We start from the raw sequence: 12,695 nt of genomic DNA on the forward strand, positions 1-12,695 counted from the left end.
CCCTCTGCCCGAGCCCACCTGGGGTCCAGCCCCCCCCTGCCCTGCTGCCCCAACACCACCCTGGGGTTTGACTTGCCCAGTGCTGGATCCACGTCTGTCACATCCACTGCTGGAGACGAGGGAGGGGGAGACCCTGGGGCTGCAGCTTTAGCACCTGCAGGAGAGAGAGAGTCCAGGTGAGGCAGGTGCGGCTGCGCTGCTCAGCCCATCCCTGCTGGCCCTGGGCAGCCCCAGCCCATGGCACAGGAGGGACAGACACCCGGGTGGGGCTGCCCAGCAGGGCTGGGAGAGCCCAGCAGGAGGGTCCTGGGCACGAGGCTGCTCTGCTGGGCCTCGATGGGGCTGCTGGGGCCCCTCTGCCCTGCAGCAGGGCTGGGATGGGCTCCTCAGCAGGAGAAGGGCACAGGACAGGGCACAGGACACGGCACCACTTCCTGGGTTCTCACAGATTGCTGAAGCTGCAAAGGTTTTGCTTTCCCCTGCAGAGCACTGCTGGATCCTCGGGAAGCTCTGGGCCTGCTCTGGGTGAGCTCCAGCCCCGCAGATCCGGAGGGTGGGAAGGCTTTGCTCTTCAACTGGGAAATCACAAACAAAGTGAGGGAGCTGCATGCAAAGCATAGGGAAGCAAATGCAGAAACCTGTTTCCGATTTCAGTGCATGTTTATTTCAGTTTTATATTTATTTCAGGCAAGTGCTTATTACATGGATATCATTCATGTTGGATACCTAAATTCTGGAGCATGAAGAGCCAGTAGTGTACAGCTGAATAGTAAAAATACAATATGTACAAAATTAGTTGCTTTTTCACATAGCAGATGTATCCAAACACATAAAAATCTTTACAGTCTAGTTTGTCAATATTCAGTATTTCAGTAAATTGGTAACACAGTGACACGTCCTCACTGTAAACACAGACTGCACCTGCCCAGGTGAGCGCGACACGGGGGCTCCTGTGAGGTGCAGGGAGGGACGGGGGCTCCGGGCCAGCGATGGCAGCGACTGGGCTCAGTCAGCAGCTCCAGTGACACATTCCTAAGGCGGGGAGCACAGCGAGACTAAAGAAATAAATAAATGCTTTAGGCAGGAGGGGGGGTCACATGCAGTGACAGAGCAGGGGGTCCCCGCTCCCACCACGGCTCCTCACCCAGTATGGCCAGGCTGGGCCTGAGCAGAAGCCAATAAACGGTTGGGCGGTCGCAGTCAGTCCCTGCCCCTGGCTCTGCCAAGCCCCAGCACCCTCCTGGCTCAGGCTGTTAAGGCATCCATAAGGCATCACACAGGGCTCTGGCACAGCAGCTCCACAGCCAGCCTGGGGAGGCCCTGCCTGCCTGCCAGGGACAGCCTCAGAGACGGGCTGGGAGTCTGGGGCACTTCCCTGGTGGTGACTTCTGCTCCCTCACACTCAAGTTCCTATTCAAAGCACAAGGAATGGGTGAATCAATGGGCCTCATCCAGAGCTAGAGCAGAACCAGCCATGCCATCCTGATGAGGAGCACCATGACATCCCACAGCCCATTCCCACCAAATCCCAGCAGAGAACAGCCCTGTCCCTGCCCTAACAGTGCAGGGACAGAGGCCATGGGGTCTTCCTTCACTGCTCAGCAGCCTGAGGCAAGGAGTGAGCCAGCCTGGGAACAGCCAAACACAACCTCTGCCAAGCCTGCACCATCCAGTGCTGGGCTCGGGCTGATATTTGAATAGTTCAAGTTTGGATTATCGAGTTCTGTGTAACAGGGACAGAAAGAAGCCATGACTGATTCTACCCACAGCCTATTTTCCTTAACACTAAACATCTGCTTCTAACAACTGATGTTTCACTCAGGGAGGAAATAACCTAAAGACAGTGTTATAATCCATTTTAATCTGTCCCAAACGATAACAAGGGATGGAAACAGGCCATAAGTATGAGGGTTTTCATCTCCTCACCCCCATAGCTTTTAGAATCAAAATAAGACTGGAATGAACAGCTGTTCAGAAAAAAACATGCCAAGTCTCAGAGGAGCCTCACCTGTGAGTGCTCAGAGCTGCCCACCTCCACTCCAGCTCCAGGAGCCCTCTGCAGCAGCCACGTATCTAACTAAGCTAATTAAGCAAGTGCCTGAACACCCAGACAGGCTGAGCCTAAGTCCTGCTCAGGTAAGCCGAGGTCACCTGGTTCATCTGGCCAAGGCTGCTCACCCCACAGACACAGTGGGGACACTGGATACCCATCACAGAAAGCAAAGGGGCCAAACAAGCACTGACCACATCATCACAAGGGGCGACACCTTCCCCCCGACCCCTGGCACACGGGAGGTCCCCAGAGCCCCTTGTACCCACCCAACCTGGAACAGTTCTCACTTTTTTTCTTTAAATGCAAAAAACGCCCTCAGGATGCAAACCAGTCCAAAGAGACACAGGCTACATACAAAAACCAGACACAATAAGCCTTGCATTGCATGTCTACAGGAATCTACCAGGCGTGCGCACGGACAACCACACCGACACCGACACAGCAGCGACACCTCACCTCCACCTAAACCACCCAAAGGCATTTTTTTTGTTTCTTTTGTTACAGAAGGCCACTTTGAAATAAAACAAAGAAAAAAAAAGACAAGGAGCCCAACAGCAGCGGCAGCAGCCGGCTCAGTGGGACGATGAACGCTCCGGACATGCCGTGGGCACCTCGAGAGCAGAGGCCTCTGCAAGGGCCGTCCCCTCTGTCCAGCTCTGCTCAAGAAACCAAAACTCAGCCGTGCCAGTGGCCAGGGGCCCAGTGGTGACACTGGAGCCTGTCTGGCCTCGACATCCAACACTCGGCCTCAGCACGGACAGACAGATGGACGTACACACACACGCGTGCAGAAAAACCCCGACGGCAGCAGCTTGGCTCCAGCCTTATTTCCCCATGTGAAATGTGGGTCCCCAGCTGCCCCCAGGGACACACGAGGGTCCCCAGCTGCCCCCAGGGACACACGACCCGCTGCCTCTGGATCCCACGCAAGCAACTGCAGAGAACACGGGAAATCAGATCACTTCCCTGCCTAAGATAAACTACACAGATCTGGCAAATTTTTACTGGTGAGGTCAGGAATACATTCCTGTATCTAAAGTGTCAGCGTTAAGAGCTCTTTTGAGGATCATTTTAAAGCAGCAGTTTGGGTTCTTTGCCCTCTGCCTGCCCCCCTGGCGGGTGAGCTGGCAGTGGCTCTGGCAGGCACAGCCCAGCACGAGGCTTCCCCGAGGCCATCGGGGGTTCTGTGCCCACACAGTGCCCACACATCTGCCCAGCTGCCAACGCCCCCGGCCGTGCTGCCCGAGCTCCAAGCACAGCTCCAGCTCCTGAGCACCATTTGGCTGTTGGCAGCAGGACATGGAGCGTGTGGGCTGCTGTGCCCTCGGCAGAACCACCTCCACTGACCAACAGGCTCCAAGCCAGGTGTGACAGGACAGAAAACCCTCTCAAACTACTATGCAGAAACCCCATTTTCTATTGTTTCTGTGGCATGGTTACCAATAACTAATATTATTCCACAACAGAAGAGATTTCTTGTAAACTTCATATATTTATTGTTTTTTTGGGGGACAAATTAGATCTTAGGAATCCCCAAGTGTACATATATATTTATATATAGCTTTCTCCATAGGGAAAACATATATCAAAGGAGGAGAGACATTCCTAAAGTGCCCCTTGTCATACAGTACTGAACGGGATTTCTAAGAGCATCAGTGTAAATCCAAAGTTTCTGAGCAGGAATAACAGAGGTGGAAAGGGAAGGGCTGTGGCTGCTCTTCTTCCCACAGAATAGAGAAGTTCGCTGACTTAAAAAACAAAAAGAAAAATCCCAAAGAATGTTTCTGGTAGCCCTGAAAAACGCAGATGGGAACAGGGGTACACACAACATCTGGAGCAGCTCCTGGGCAGGCCAAGGGGGATGCTCCTAATGGGGAGGCCAACACCCATGAAGGGGATCAGACAGACTGCATGGCACAATTCCAAGGGGAAAGAAAAACTGGCCAAGACACAGGACTAGGCAAGGCAGGGGCACTCTTTGCTCCAAACCATAAGGGAGTAGAGGATGAGGTCAGCAGCACCCCTGTCCAGACAGCACAGGCCATTCAGTAACCCAGCAGCAAGCTCATCTCCCTGGGGCTCAGCCAACACTCCTGCACCGAGCACATTCTCAACCTGGCTCCTTCTCCTTCAATGAGGAGAATTTGCTCTTTTGTGAGTCGGAACAGTAAAAAAAGGCAGAAGCACATGTCCTCCCCCTCCTGACACTGCTGCAGAGGGCAAAGCCCCACTCCCTCCTGAGAAGGGAGTATGTTGCACATACTCAGCGTTGAGGAGTTCCTGAGGAGAAACTGAGCCATACTCAACCCTATCTCTCAAATACTGGCACACAATGGCCTCCTTGGGAAAGCACCTGCAGGGACAGAGGACAACAAAGTCCTGGCAATTCTGAGAACCCCCCAGTGTTAATGATGCACTGGAATGAGAACAAATGATCTGCTTAAATGGGGTTCTATGAAAAGAAATCCTTCGAGGTTTGTCCATTCTGCAGGAGCTGTGCTGGCAAGCACAGCCAAGATCTTCCTGAACTTAAGAATGCATGAAAGAAAAATAAAACAAGTGGTAACTGGGGCTTTATGAACAGACTTCACAGAATTCCCAGTGACACCTGCTCAGAAGGCACAATCACCCCTGACCTCTGCAGTCACTTCTCCCGCCTCCAGACCAGTTTTATCTGGGGACAGTATAGAACAGGCAGATGTTCTCAATGACATCCCTGACACTGCTCACACCAGTCCCCAACAGGCTGAAGTCCTGCTAGAGTCAACAGGTCTTTAGGGCAGAGTATGGATGCTGTTTTCCTGCAGGAGACCCCAGCCCCACACAGGACACAGCGCCGTGAGGTGCTCAGCCACCCCCTCCTCCTCTCCCAAAGCTCCTGGGCAGGTGTGGGACCATCCTCCCACCCTGCCCTAGGAGAAGGGCTGCTGGCTACAGCAGCATTTTGCCTGCAGTAAGGACTGTGGAATATTTGTTTTAAAAAGAGAGGAAGACAGAATGGAGATCATTCACAGCAATAGCTACACACACTGTGCAAGGACCAGAACATCCAGAGAGCAGCACAACACACCCTAAGCAGCCTCCCGGGCAGGCTGGCAGATACCAGCAGAGCCAAACAGCATTCCTCCTCTCCTGGCTCTCTGGGATCTGCCACAGACCTCAGACAGGTCTGCCCCAACCCTAGCAAGGAGGAACAGGAGGGTCCTGAGGGATGAGGGTTCTTTGGTGCACGTCTCACGGTCAGACACGAGCTCACACTGATCTCCTGCAGCAAAGCCTTATCCTGCATAAGGAGAGACTGCTTCCCTGTCAAAGGGAACAAAGCTGCTTGAACTGCCTGCGCTCTGGAAGGGAACCACATCCCCTTTTATCCCTTTCCAAACCCACCAGCTCCCACACCAAAGCGTGGTAAGGACAGAACAAACTAACAAACATTAACCCATGCAGCAAATCTACCTCATTTCTCTATGTCTTCTTGTCCCAGGTTCCACTCACCAGGCCACAGCAACGCCCTGCAAGCTGCCAGCACAAAGCGTGTGCCTCTGCCAAACAACAAACCCAAGAAATCTGGGGGGAGCTTGGACCGGCAGGAGGGACCCTGACCAGGGCCATGCCATGCACAGAGATCTGCAAAACCAATTATTGCATCAGCAAACCAAGCCAGACAAAATACAAATTCCCCAAAAACATCCAAACAAAGCACTGTCAATCATTAAAGTAATAAAAACCAGTATTTTTTTGACATAGCTATAAAATCAAGTCATTTATAAAATGGCAACAAATCAAGTCTGGTTGCGTATTCTTTTTCCTTTTATTAGACAGGACAGAGAATTTCCTTAAAATGCCGTAACAAGTCACAGTGATTTTAGATGGTTTTTGAAATGTATATATTGATGGGAAATACCTTTAACATGGTTTGACTCGTGGTTTGTTGTTGGGGGTTTTTTGTCACTGTACTCTGGTCCACCAAACCATCTATCTTATAGTTTCTTGTTTAGAGAGGACACTCTGGCTTCTTCCTCCAAAAATGAATTTTGTCTCATAATCCTGCAAAATAATCAACCTTACAAAAGGCCTTCAAATGTTATATTTATATATATATGTATATACATATATATATACACACACATACACACATATATATAAATATAGACTTCTATGATTTTTTTTCCCATTCTACGCAATGTCTCAATAAAGAGATCAGCAATTTTTATTCTACAAAGAAGCAACACATAAGAGGGCGAAATTAAAGTCTTAAGAACATCATATCCATAGTTCACTCATTACACATAAAAGGAAAAAAAATCACCATGAACAACTGTCTTTGAAGTCTCTCAGCGGCGCGGCCCCGAGCGCAGCGCGGCCCCGTCCCGGCGGAGGCTGGGCATGGGAGCAGCCCGGGCACCGGGGAAGGCCGGGCACAGGGGCAGGCCGGGCACGGGGGCAGCCCGGGCACCGGGGAAGGCCGGGCACCCGCACAGCCCGGGCACCGGGGCAGGCTGGGCACAGGGGCAGGCCGGGCACTGAGACAGTCCGGGCACCGGGGCAGGCCGGGCACCCGCACAGCCCGGGCACAGGGGCAGGCCGGGCACCGGGGCAGGCCGGGCACCCGCACAGCCCGGGCACTGAGACAGTCCGGGCACCGGGGCAGCCCGGGCACCCGCACAGCCCGGCCCCGCCGCCCTGCCCTGGGCGTTCCGCGCCTCCTCCCGCCGGGCCGGGCGTGGTTGGAATGTACGGAGTTTCCTTAGGAAAGGTTCCCAACAAGACCTCGCCGTGGAGCGTCCCCTCTAGGCCAGCTTCAGCGTGCTCACCGGGAACGACGGCATGGTCACCATAGTCACGGGGTTTAGGACCGTCTGGCCCACCAGCTGCGGGTGATGGACAACCTGGGTTCCCACGGCCGGCTTGGCCATCACGGCCGGCTGGCCCAGGCCCGCCGTGCCGTTCACTTGCTGGTGCGAGATGGTGTGGGCGATGTGGCTCACCACGGGCTGGCTGACGGCCACGGGCTGGGGGTAGATGGGCAGCTGTGGGCCCAGGTGGGCCATGTGGTTGATGGTGGCCGGGTGCACAGTGATGTGGCCGATGGGCTGAGCAGCAGTGGTGAGTTGCACGGGGCTGGACGTGGAAGGTGCAATGTGAGCAATGTGCTTGGTCTGTGGCCCCTGAATGACGTGGTTGACAGTCTGGATGACCGAGGCGTGGGTGGTGGCCGTGTGGGCGATAACAGTCGATTGCACGGTCGAGGCCGCCACGATGTGAGTCTGTGCGGGGACGATCGCCTGCGGCGGGACCAGTGCCTGTGTCTGCAGGGAGGGCTGGGTGTGGGGCTTCTGCTGGATGGACACGTGTGGGGGCAGGACCGTGGGCAGGGGGGGAGCAGCACTGGGGGGGACGGCTTTCAGCAGCTCTGGGTGCTGGCGCTGGGTGAGTTTTGGTAATGAGTTCACTGGCCTGTCATCTTCCATATCTTCATCCATGTTGTCTTCACCCTCTGGAAAACACGAAAGGAAGAAACTCCCATAACAACGCAAGCAGAGCATGAACTGGACCAACGAGCTTCCCTAGAAGGCAGCATCAGCAGAAGAGACGTACAGGAGGCATCACTGAGCTACAGGCTGGTGGCACAATGGCACGGTATGGTATGGCATGGCACAGCCCACAGCCTGTGGGCCAAGGACCAGGCAAGTGTGACAGCTCAAAAACCCAGCTAGAGCAGGGTGCTCCCAAAAGGCTGAGAGGTCTCACTGGGCAAGCAAGGGGAGCACCATGAGCAGAGGCTGACAGAAAAACACCTGGCTGAGCTGTCTGGGCTGAAGTGGGCTCCTTCTGGGAAGAGGAACAGGGTTTCCTTTCCTGGCCAGTTGTTCCACTGATTGGCACCACTCCTGCTCCCAGAGCAGGAAGGAAATTGCCATGAAGAAACATGGCAGCAAGTCTCTCATCTGGCTCTGGAAAATGGACTCTTGTCTAGTCCAGGAACTAAGGAAGCATAAAACAGGAACATACAAGCCCCGAGATCAGGAAGACAAGCCCGGCACCCTGCACTGCCTGTTCTAGTGCCAGCCATGCAGCAAAGAATAAAAATCTCAGGAGACACAGAAGCAGCAGGAACACCAGGAAGCCACTTCCCCTTCCCAAGCTCTGGGAAGCAGCAGCTTGATGTGGTCACTTTCAGCAGAGGCCACTGCAGAGGGAACAGCTGGCACTTGTAAGGACAAAGCACTGGGACTCTCAACTTCCATCAGACTACACCGGGAGCTGCTCCTATCATCAGAGGTGATGAGCCTGAACAAACTCAGGGCTTCCCTTCCCAGAACCTGCCATATCATCTGCCTGGCATGCCAAGAGCAAATGCTGACTTGAAGGAACTGCTGGGAATGCTTTTGCAGTGCTACAGCCTCCGTGTCTCTGGAAAGCTCTACATCCACAGACTGCCTACTCTTCCTGCTGCAGATCCCTGGCGTGGAGAGAAGCGTGCATTCTCCTATCTCACAGAAACTCTCACTGGAACCGCATGTCAGATCTCCATTAGTGTCATTTCATCTTCACTGTGAATCCTCCTCACGCAATGTGAAGGCTCATCAAGTTGTCCAAATGCTCTGGTGATCCTCCCTGTACCAAATCCTTCTTCTGTATGTGCTGAACACCCTCACACATCCACACAAATACACCAGGATGCCCACTTCTAATGAGCAGGGCTGCAGAACTGTGCAAGAAAAGAGCTAAGTTTGGAAAGCAGGGATTTATCTCCACAAGCAGGTTGGATGTGCAAACCTGCACGTTGTATCTACCTGACACTGATGCACAAGTTTCAGTTTACTTCACATGAGCAGCCGTTTGTTGTTAGCAACATCAATCATTACAAAAACTCCAAAACCTTCTACTTTATTCTGAATGCAAAGAAACCCTGATGCTGCTGAATGAAGATCCCTACCACTCCATGTAACTGTGTCAATGACATTCCAAGATAATTACAAAAAAAAAGAGAACAGTTATGGGTACCTGATGCTGTCGAGGTAGATGCCTGGTCATCCTCCGGCTGAACTGTCTGTCGAATAATTCTGTCAATCTCCAAAACATCCATCCACTGGCTCAGCTCGTTCTTCAGTTCTGCCAGCCGCTGCTGCGTGGCGATCTTCTCCCTCGCCAGCCGCTCCATCTCGTGTTCGTATTCTTTTTCCTTCCTCTTTAAAGTCTGAAGTCGAAGGAAAGAAAAAGAAATATCATGAGAACAAAGACAAGAATAACCTACACTAATCTGGTCACTCCCATGGCCACAGCTCATTATTTCATACTGCCAGTTATGCTGGTGTAAAACATGCTCAGGTACATTTACACCTACCAAATGCGGGCAGAAAGGGAAGGACAAGAGCTGGCACATAAAGTATTGCTCTGGTTGAACATCTACTTTCTGAGGGAAAACTGGTAAGCCCTCAAAATGGAAATGCTTAGAAGGAAAGAAAAAGCCTAAGTATTGATGAGCTTCTGAGCAAGAGTTCCTGACCTAGAGGAGATGGTGGAAGGTACAACCAACAAGCCCCTGCATCACGGGGAAATCCTGAGGTCAAACAGGAAGGAAGGGTGTTTGTTGTCCTCTCCTGCTAATGCCCCCTTGGTGCTGGCAATCACCACATCCATTGGGAAGGTCAGGGGAGCTGCTGCATCAGTCAGCACAATACAGAGAAATGCCCCACACTGCCCAGCACTACTGCTGGGAAATACAAACCACACTCCCCAAGGGGGACCTACTATTCCAAGGCCTGTTTTATGAGTTTTTAAATCAGTATAGCACTGCACAGTCAGGGACCTGGTCCCTCAGCCCAGGGCCACACTTACTATATGCATAAGAGACAAAATTAGGTGAAATCTGTAAAACCACATACAGACTCTCCATTTTCTCAAGTTAAGTTTCAACACTGGGAATTTAAATCCCACACACACTTCTGAAAATACCAGCCACACAGAGCCCACATGGATGCTCCTGTTCCCTCACTGCCAGCAAGCACTGAGCTCAAAAGCAAACCCCACACCTGGCAGAGGACCAGGCTCATGGTCTTAACACATCTCTTTATTTCTCTCTCAGTTTCTCCAGGATGAGTACAATCAGAGCCTGACCTCATGCCTTTCAATCGATCTGCTGGTGTTGTAGCTCACAGGTTTGCTGGGAAGGACCTTAAAGCCATTAAAAGCCAGCTTTTAATGCAGCCTAAGGCAACGCAGATTAGGGCAGCTCCTGCCGCTACCTTTGTCCCAGTAACAGCAATAAAGGAAGTATTTTTAAAAGAGCCAAACAATGTATGTTAGCAGGGCACAACCACTGCAGGTGCATCAATGGAGACAGCTCCTCTCCCTCCAGATCAGCTAAAAGCTCCTCAAAACAGAGGGTTTTCAGGCAAAGGGGGAAGTTCATTCTCTCCTGTTGCTTTTCAAGCCAAACAGGCAGCAGAGAGACCAACACCATGTCCTGGACAAGCCCAGCAGCCCACGGCAGGGAAGTAGCCATGGGGACAGCCAGAAAGGAAGGATGGGGACTCCTGGAATCCTGGCTCTGCACCAGCCCTGACCTGTAGCCCAGAGATTCCCATGTGGCTGAGGCCCAAATCCACAGGCTAGTTTTAAAGTTTGTTTCCTGTTGAGTGCAGCCAAGGCATTTTGCCTGACCCAGAAAAGTCATGTGCTGTGTGTGCTCTGATTGCCTTGCAAAGGGGTGTGGGTGAGACAGGGAGTGATGGAGGGAAGGTGATGAGGAAGGTGCATAGTCCTGGATCAGGTTTAAACACGCAAGACTTGCATGCAACTTGTCTGAATGTCTTCCCCTCACTATGTCATCAGGAAAGAGGCAAGTAGAGAAAGGCTGAGACTAAACCTGCTGTGCAAACATGAGCCCAGTCCCTCTCTGCAGCATCTCCCCAAAGCTGCTCTCCACACAGGGCACGAGAGGACAGGAGAGGAGCAGGCAGAAATCCCCGCAGCCGCCTCGCACCGCAGCGGGCACAGCACACGCATATTCAAACAGATCTGGCTTCACTCCCTGCTGCCAGAGGAGACTCCCAGCAGCGGGGGGAAAGCATTACTGCAAAGTATGAGCAGGGCAGCTGGTAATTAGTTACAAACTTTTAATTACCGGGAAGGCAGGCAAACCCTTAGCAAGCACAGGACGAGTCTCCCAGCCAAGAGAGCCAGGGAGTTCACTATGTCACTCTGCAGGCACTCCACAGGCCTTGGGACATGGCACTGCTCCAAGCCCAGCCCTGTGGGCTCTGCCACCCTCGGTGCCAGCAGTCCCAGCTCCTGACTGGGCGCCAGCTCCCGGCAGCCCCTTGCTGGGTCTGCATCTCCTCCCAGGGCTGCAGCACGGCTGGGTGCTCTCCAAGGGGAGCTGCTGGGGAGGCTGGAGCAGCAGATGGGCTGGAGGCACACATAATCTTTCAAAACCTATTCTGGGATGCAATTCACCAGAGCTCACTTGGTAAAGATGCATCTCCAGGCTGAGCTGCTCTGGCCTAATAATGAACTGGGATTAACTGGAGCCCTCTTCCCTCTCCTCTGAGCTCCTCCCCCAGCACTGCCCACTCTCTGCAGGTACACCTGGGTGCAGTCCCCTCCCAGGCTCTGCAGGGACTGGGGGTGTGCCCTGCACTGGGAGCTGAACCTTGGAGCAAGAACAGCCCTGGCCCCACTGCAGAAAGGAGCACCCGTGGAGGGACAGGGAGCAGGGACCCCTGTGCCTCCGTGGCTCTCCTGCAGGCACTCACAGCTCCTGGCACCTGCCTCCTGGCAGATTATTTTCTGCAAGTCATCCTGCCCACATCAGGTGCCAGGATTTCCCGTCAGTCAACACAAAGTCCACAGTGACAGCCAGCCCTGAGTCATTGGGACTGCGGTCACTGACCTGCCCCGGCACATCAAAACCTTCAGAGACTCCCACTGATCCCCAGGATGTTTTTCCAAAACAGGAGTTTCTGTCAGCACTATCACCATGGATCCCATGCAATACAAAACCAGATGCTTTAAAATTACATATAACCACACAGACACTTTTCCCCAGACCCAAGCCTTTGCAATTTTCCAACAGAATGGGAATGTAATGGTAGCACTGAGAAGGGCAGAGGGGATCCTAAAACTACGAACAACACAGTCATTGAGAATAAAATTTTGATAAAATAAATTCATACAAATGCCTAACCACCTTTCCTTTGAAATTTCAGTAAGGCAGAGGCCTGGGTGAGCTGCAGGGCAGGAGCTGCCACCTGACCCACCTCCAGAGCCACTGGGAAGGACCATGACAAGGGTTCACATCTGGTGCTGGCACCTGGGAGGACAGTTAAGGTGCTTGCCAAGATCTTGGAGGACACACACTTAACCTGGCTCGTGAAGTACTGATCCTGTTTCTCCACAGCAGAAAAATCACTGAAGTTACCTGCATTTCTGTTTTCCCACTTCCTCAGGGAGAGGCCAGGCTGGGCTGGTCCCAGGAAGGCCAGGCATGGCTCTCAAGCTCTGTTCTGTTTGCAGAGGACAGCCCAAAGCTGGGGGTGGCCTCTCACTGAGGCCACCCCATCCCAGACTGCTCTTTCAAGCACCAGGCTCCAGCACAGACCCTCCTTCTTACGTCTGCATCTCCATCATTGCAGCA

At 52.9% G+C, this 12,695-nt stretch overlaps 1 protein-coding gene across 1 annotated transcript in view; it reads right to left on the reverse strand.

Annotated features, from left to right (window-relative positions):
• Positions 1 to 641: 641 nt before the first annotated feature.
• MNT (MAX network transcriptional repressor) overlaps positions 642 to 12,695 on the reverse strand; it is a 40,428-nt gene continuing 28,374 nt past the window's right edge. The window contains exons 5-6 of the mRNA XM_036395068.2: positions 9,062 to 9,254; positions 642 to 7,550 (exon numbers count right to left, since the gene is read on the reverse strand). Of these exons, the coding sequence (XP_036250961.1) occupies positions 6,844 to 7,550; positions 9,062 to 9,254 (900 nt within the window). The 3' untranslated portion in view covers positions 642 to 6,843. The remainder of the gene's footprint in view (positions 7,551 to 9,061; positions 9,255 to 12,695) is intronic.

Source organism: Molothrus ater, chromosome 21, assembly GCF_012460135.2.
Source record: "Molothrus ater isolate BHLD 08-10-18 breed brown headed cowbird chromosome 21, BPBGC_Mater_1.1, whole genome shotgun sequence".
In the NCBI taxonomy this organism is placed as follows: domain Eukaryota; kingdom Metazoa; phylum Chordata; class Aves; order Passeriformes; family Icteridae; genus Molothrus; species Molothrus ater.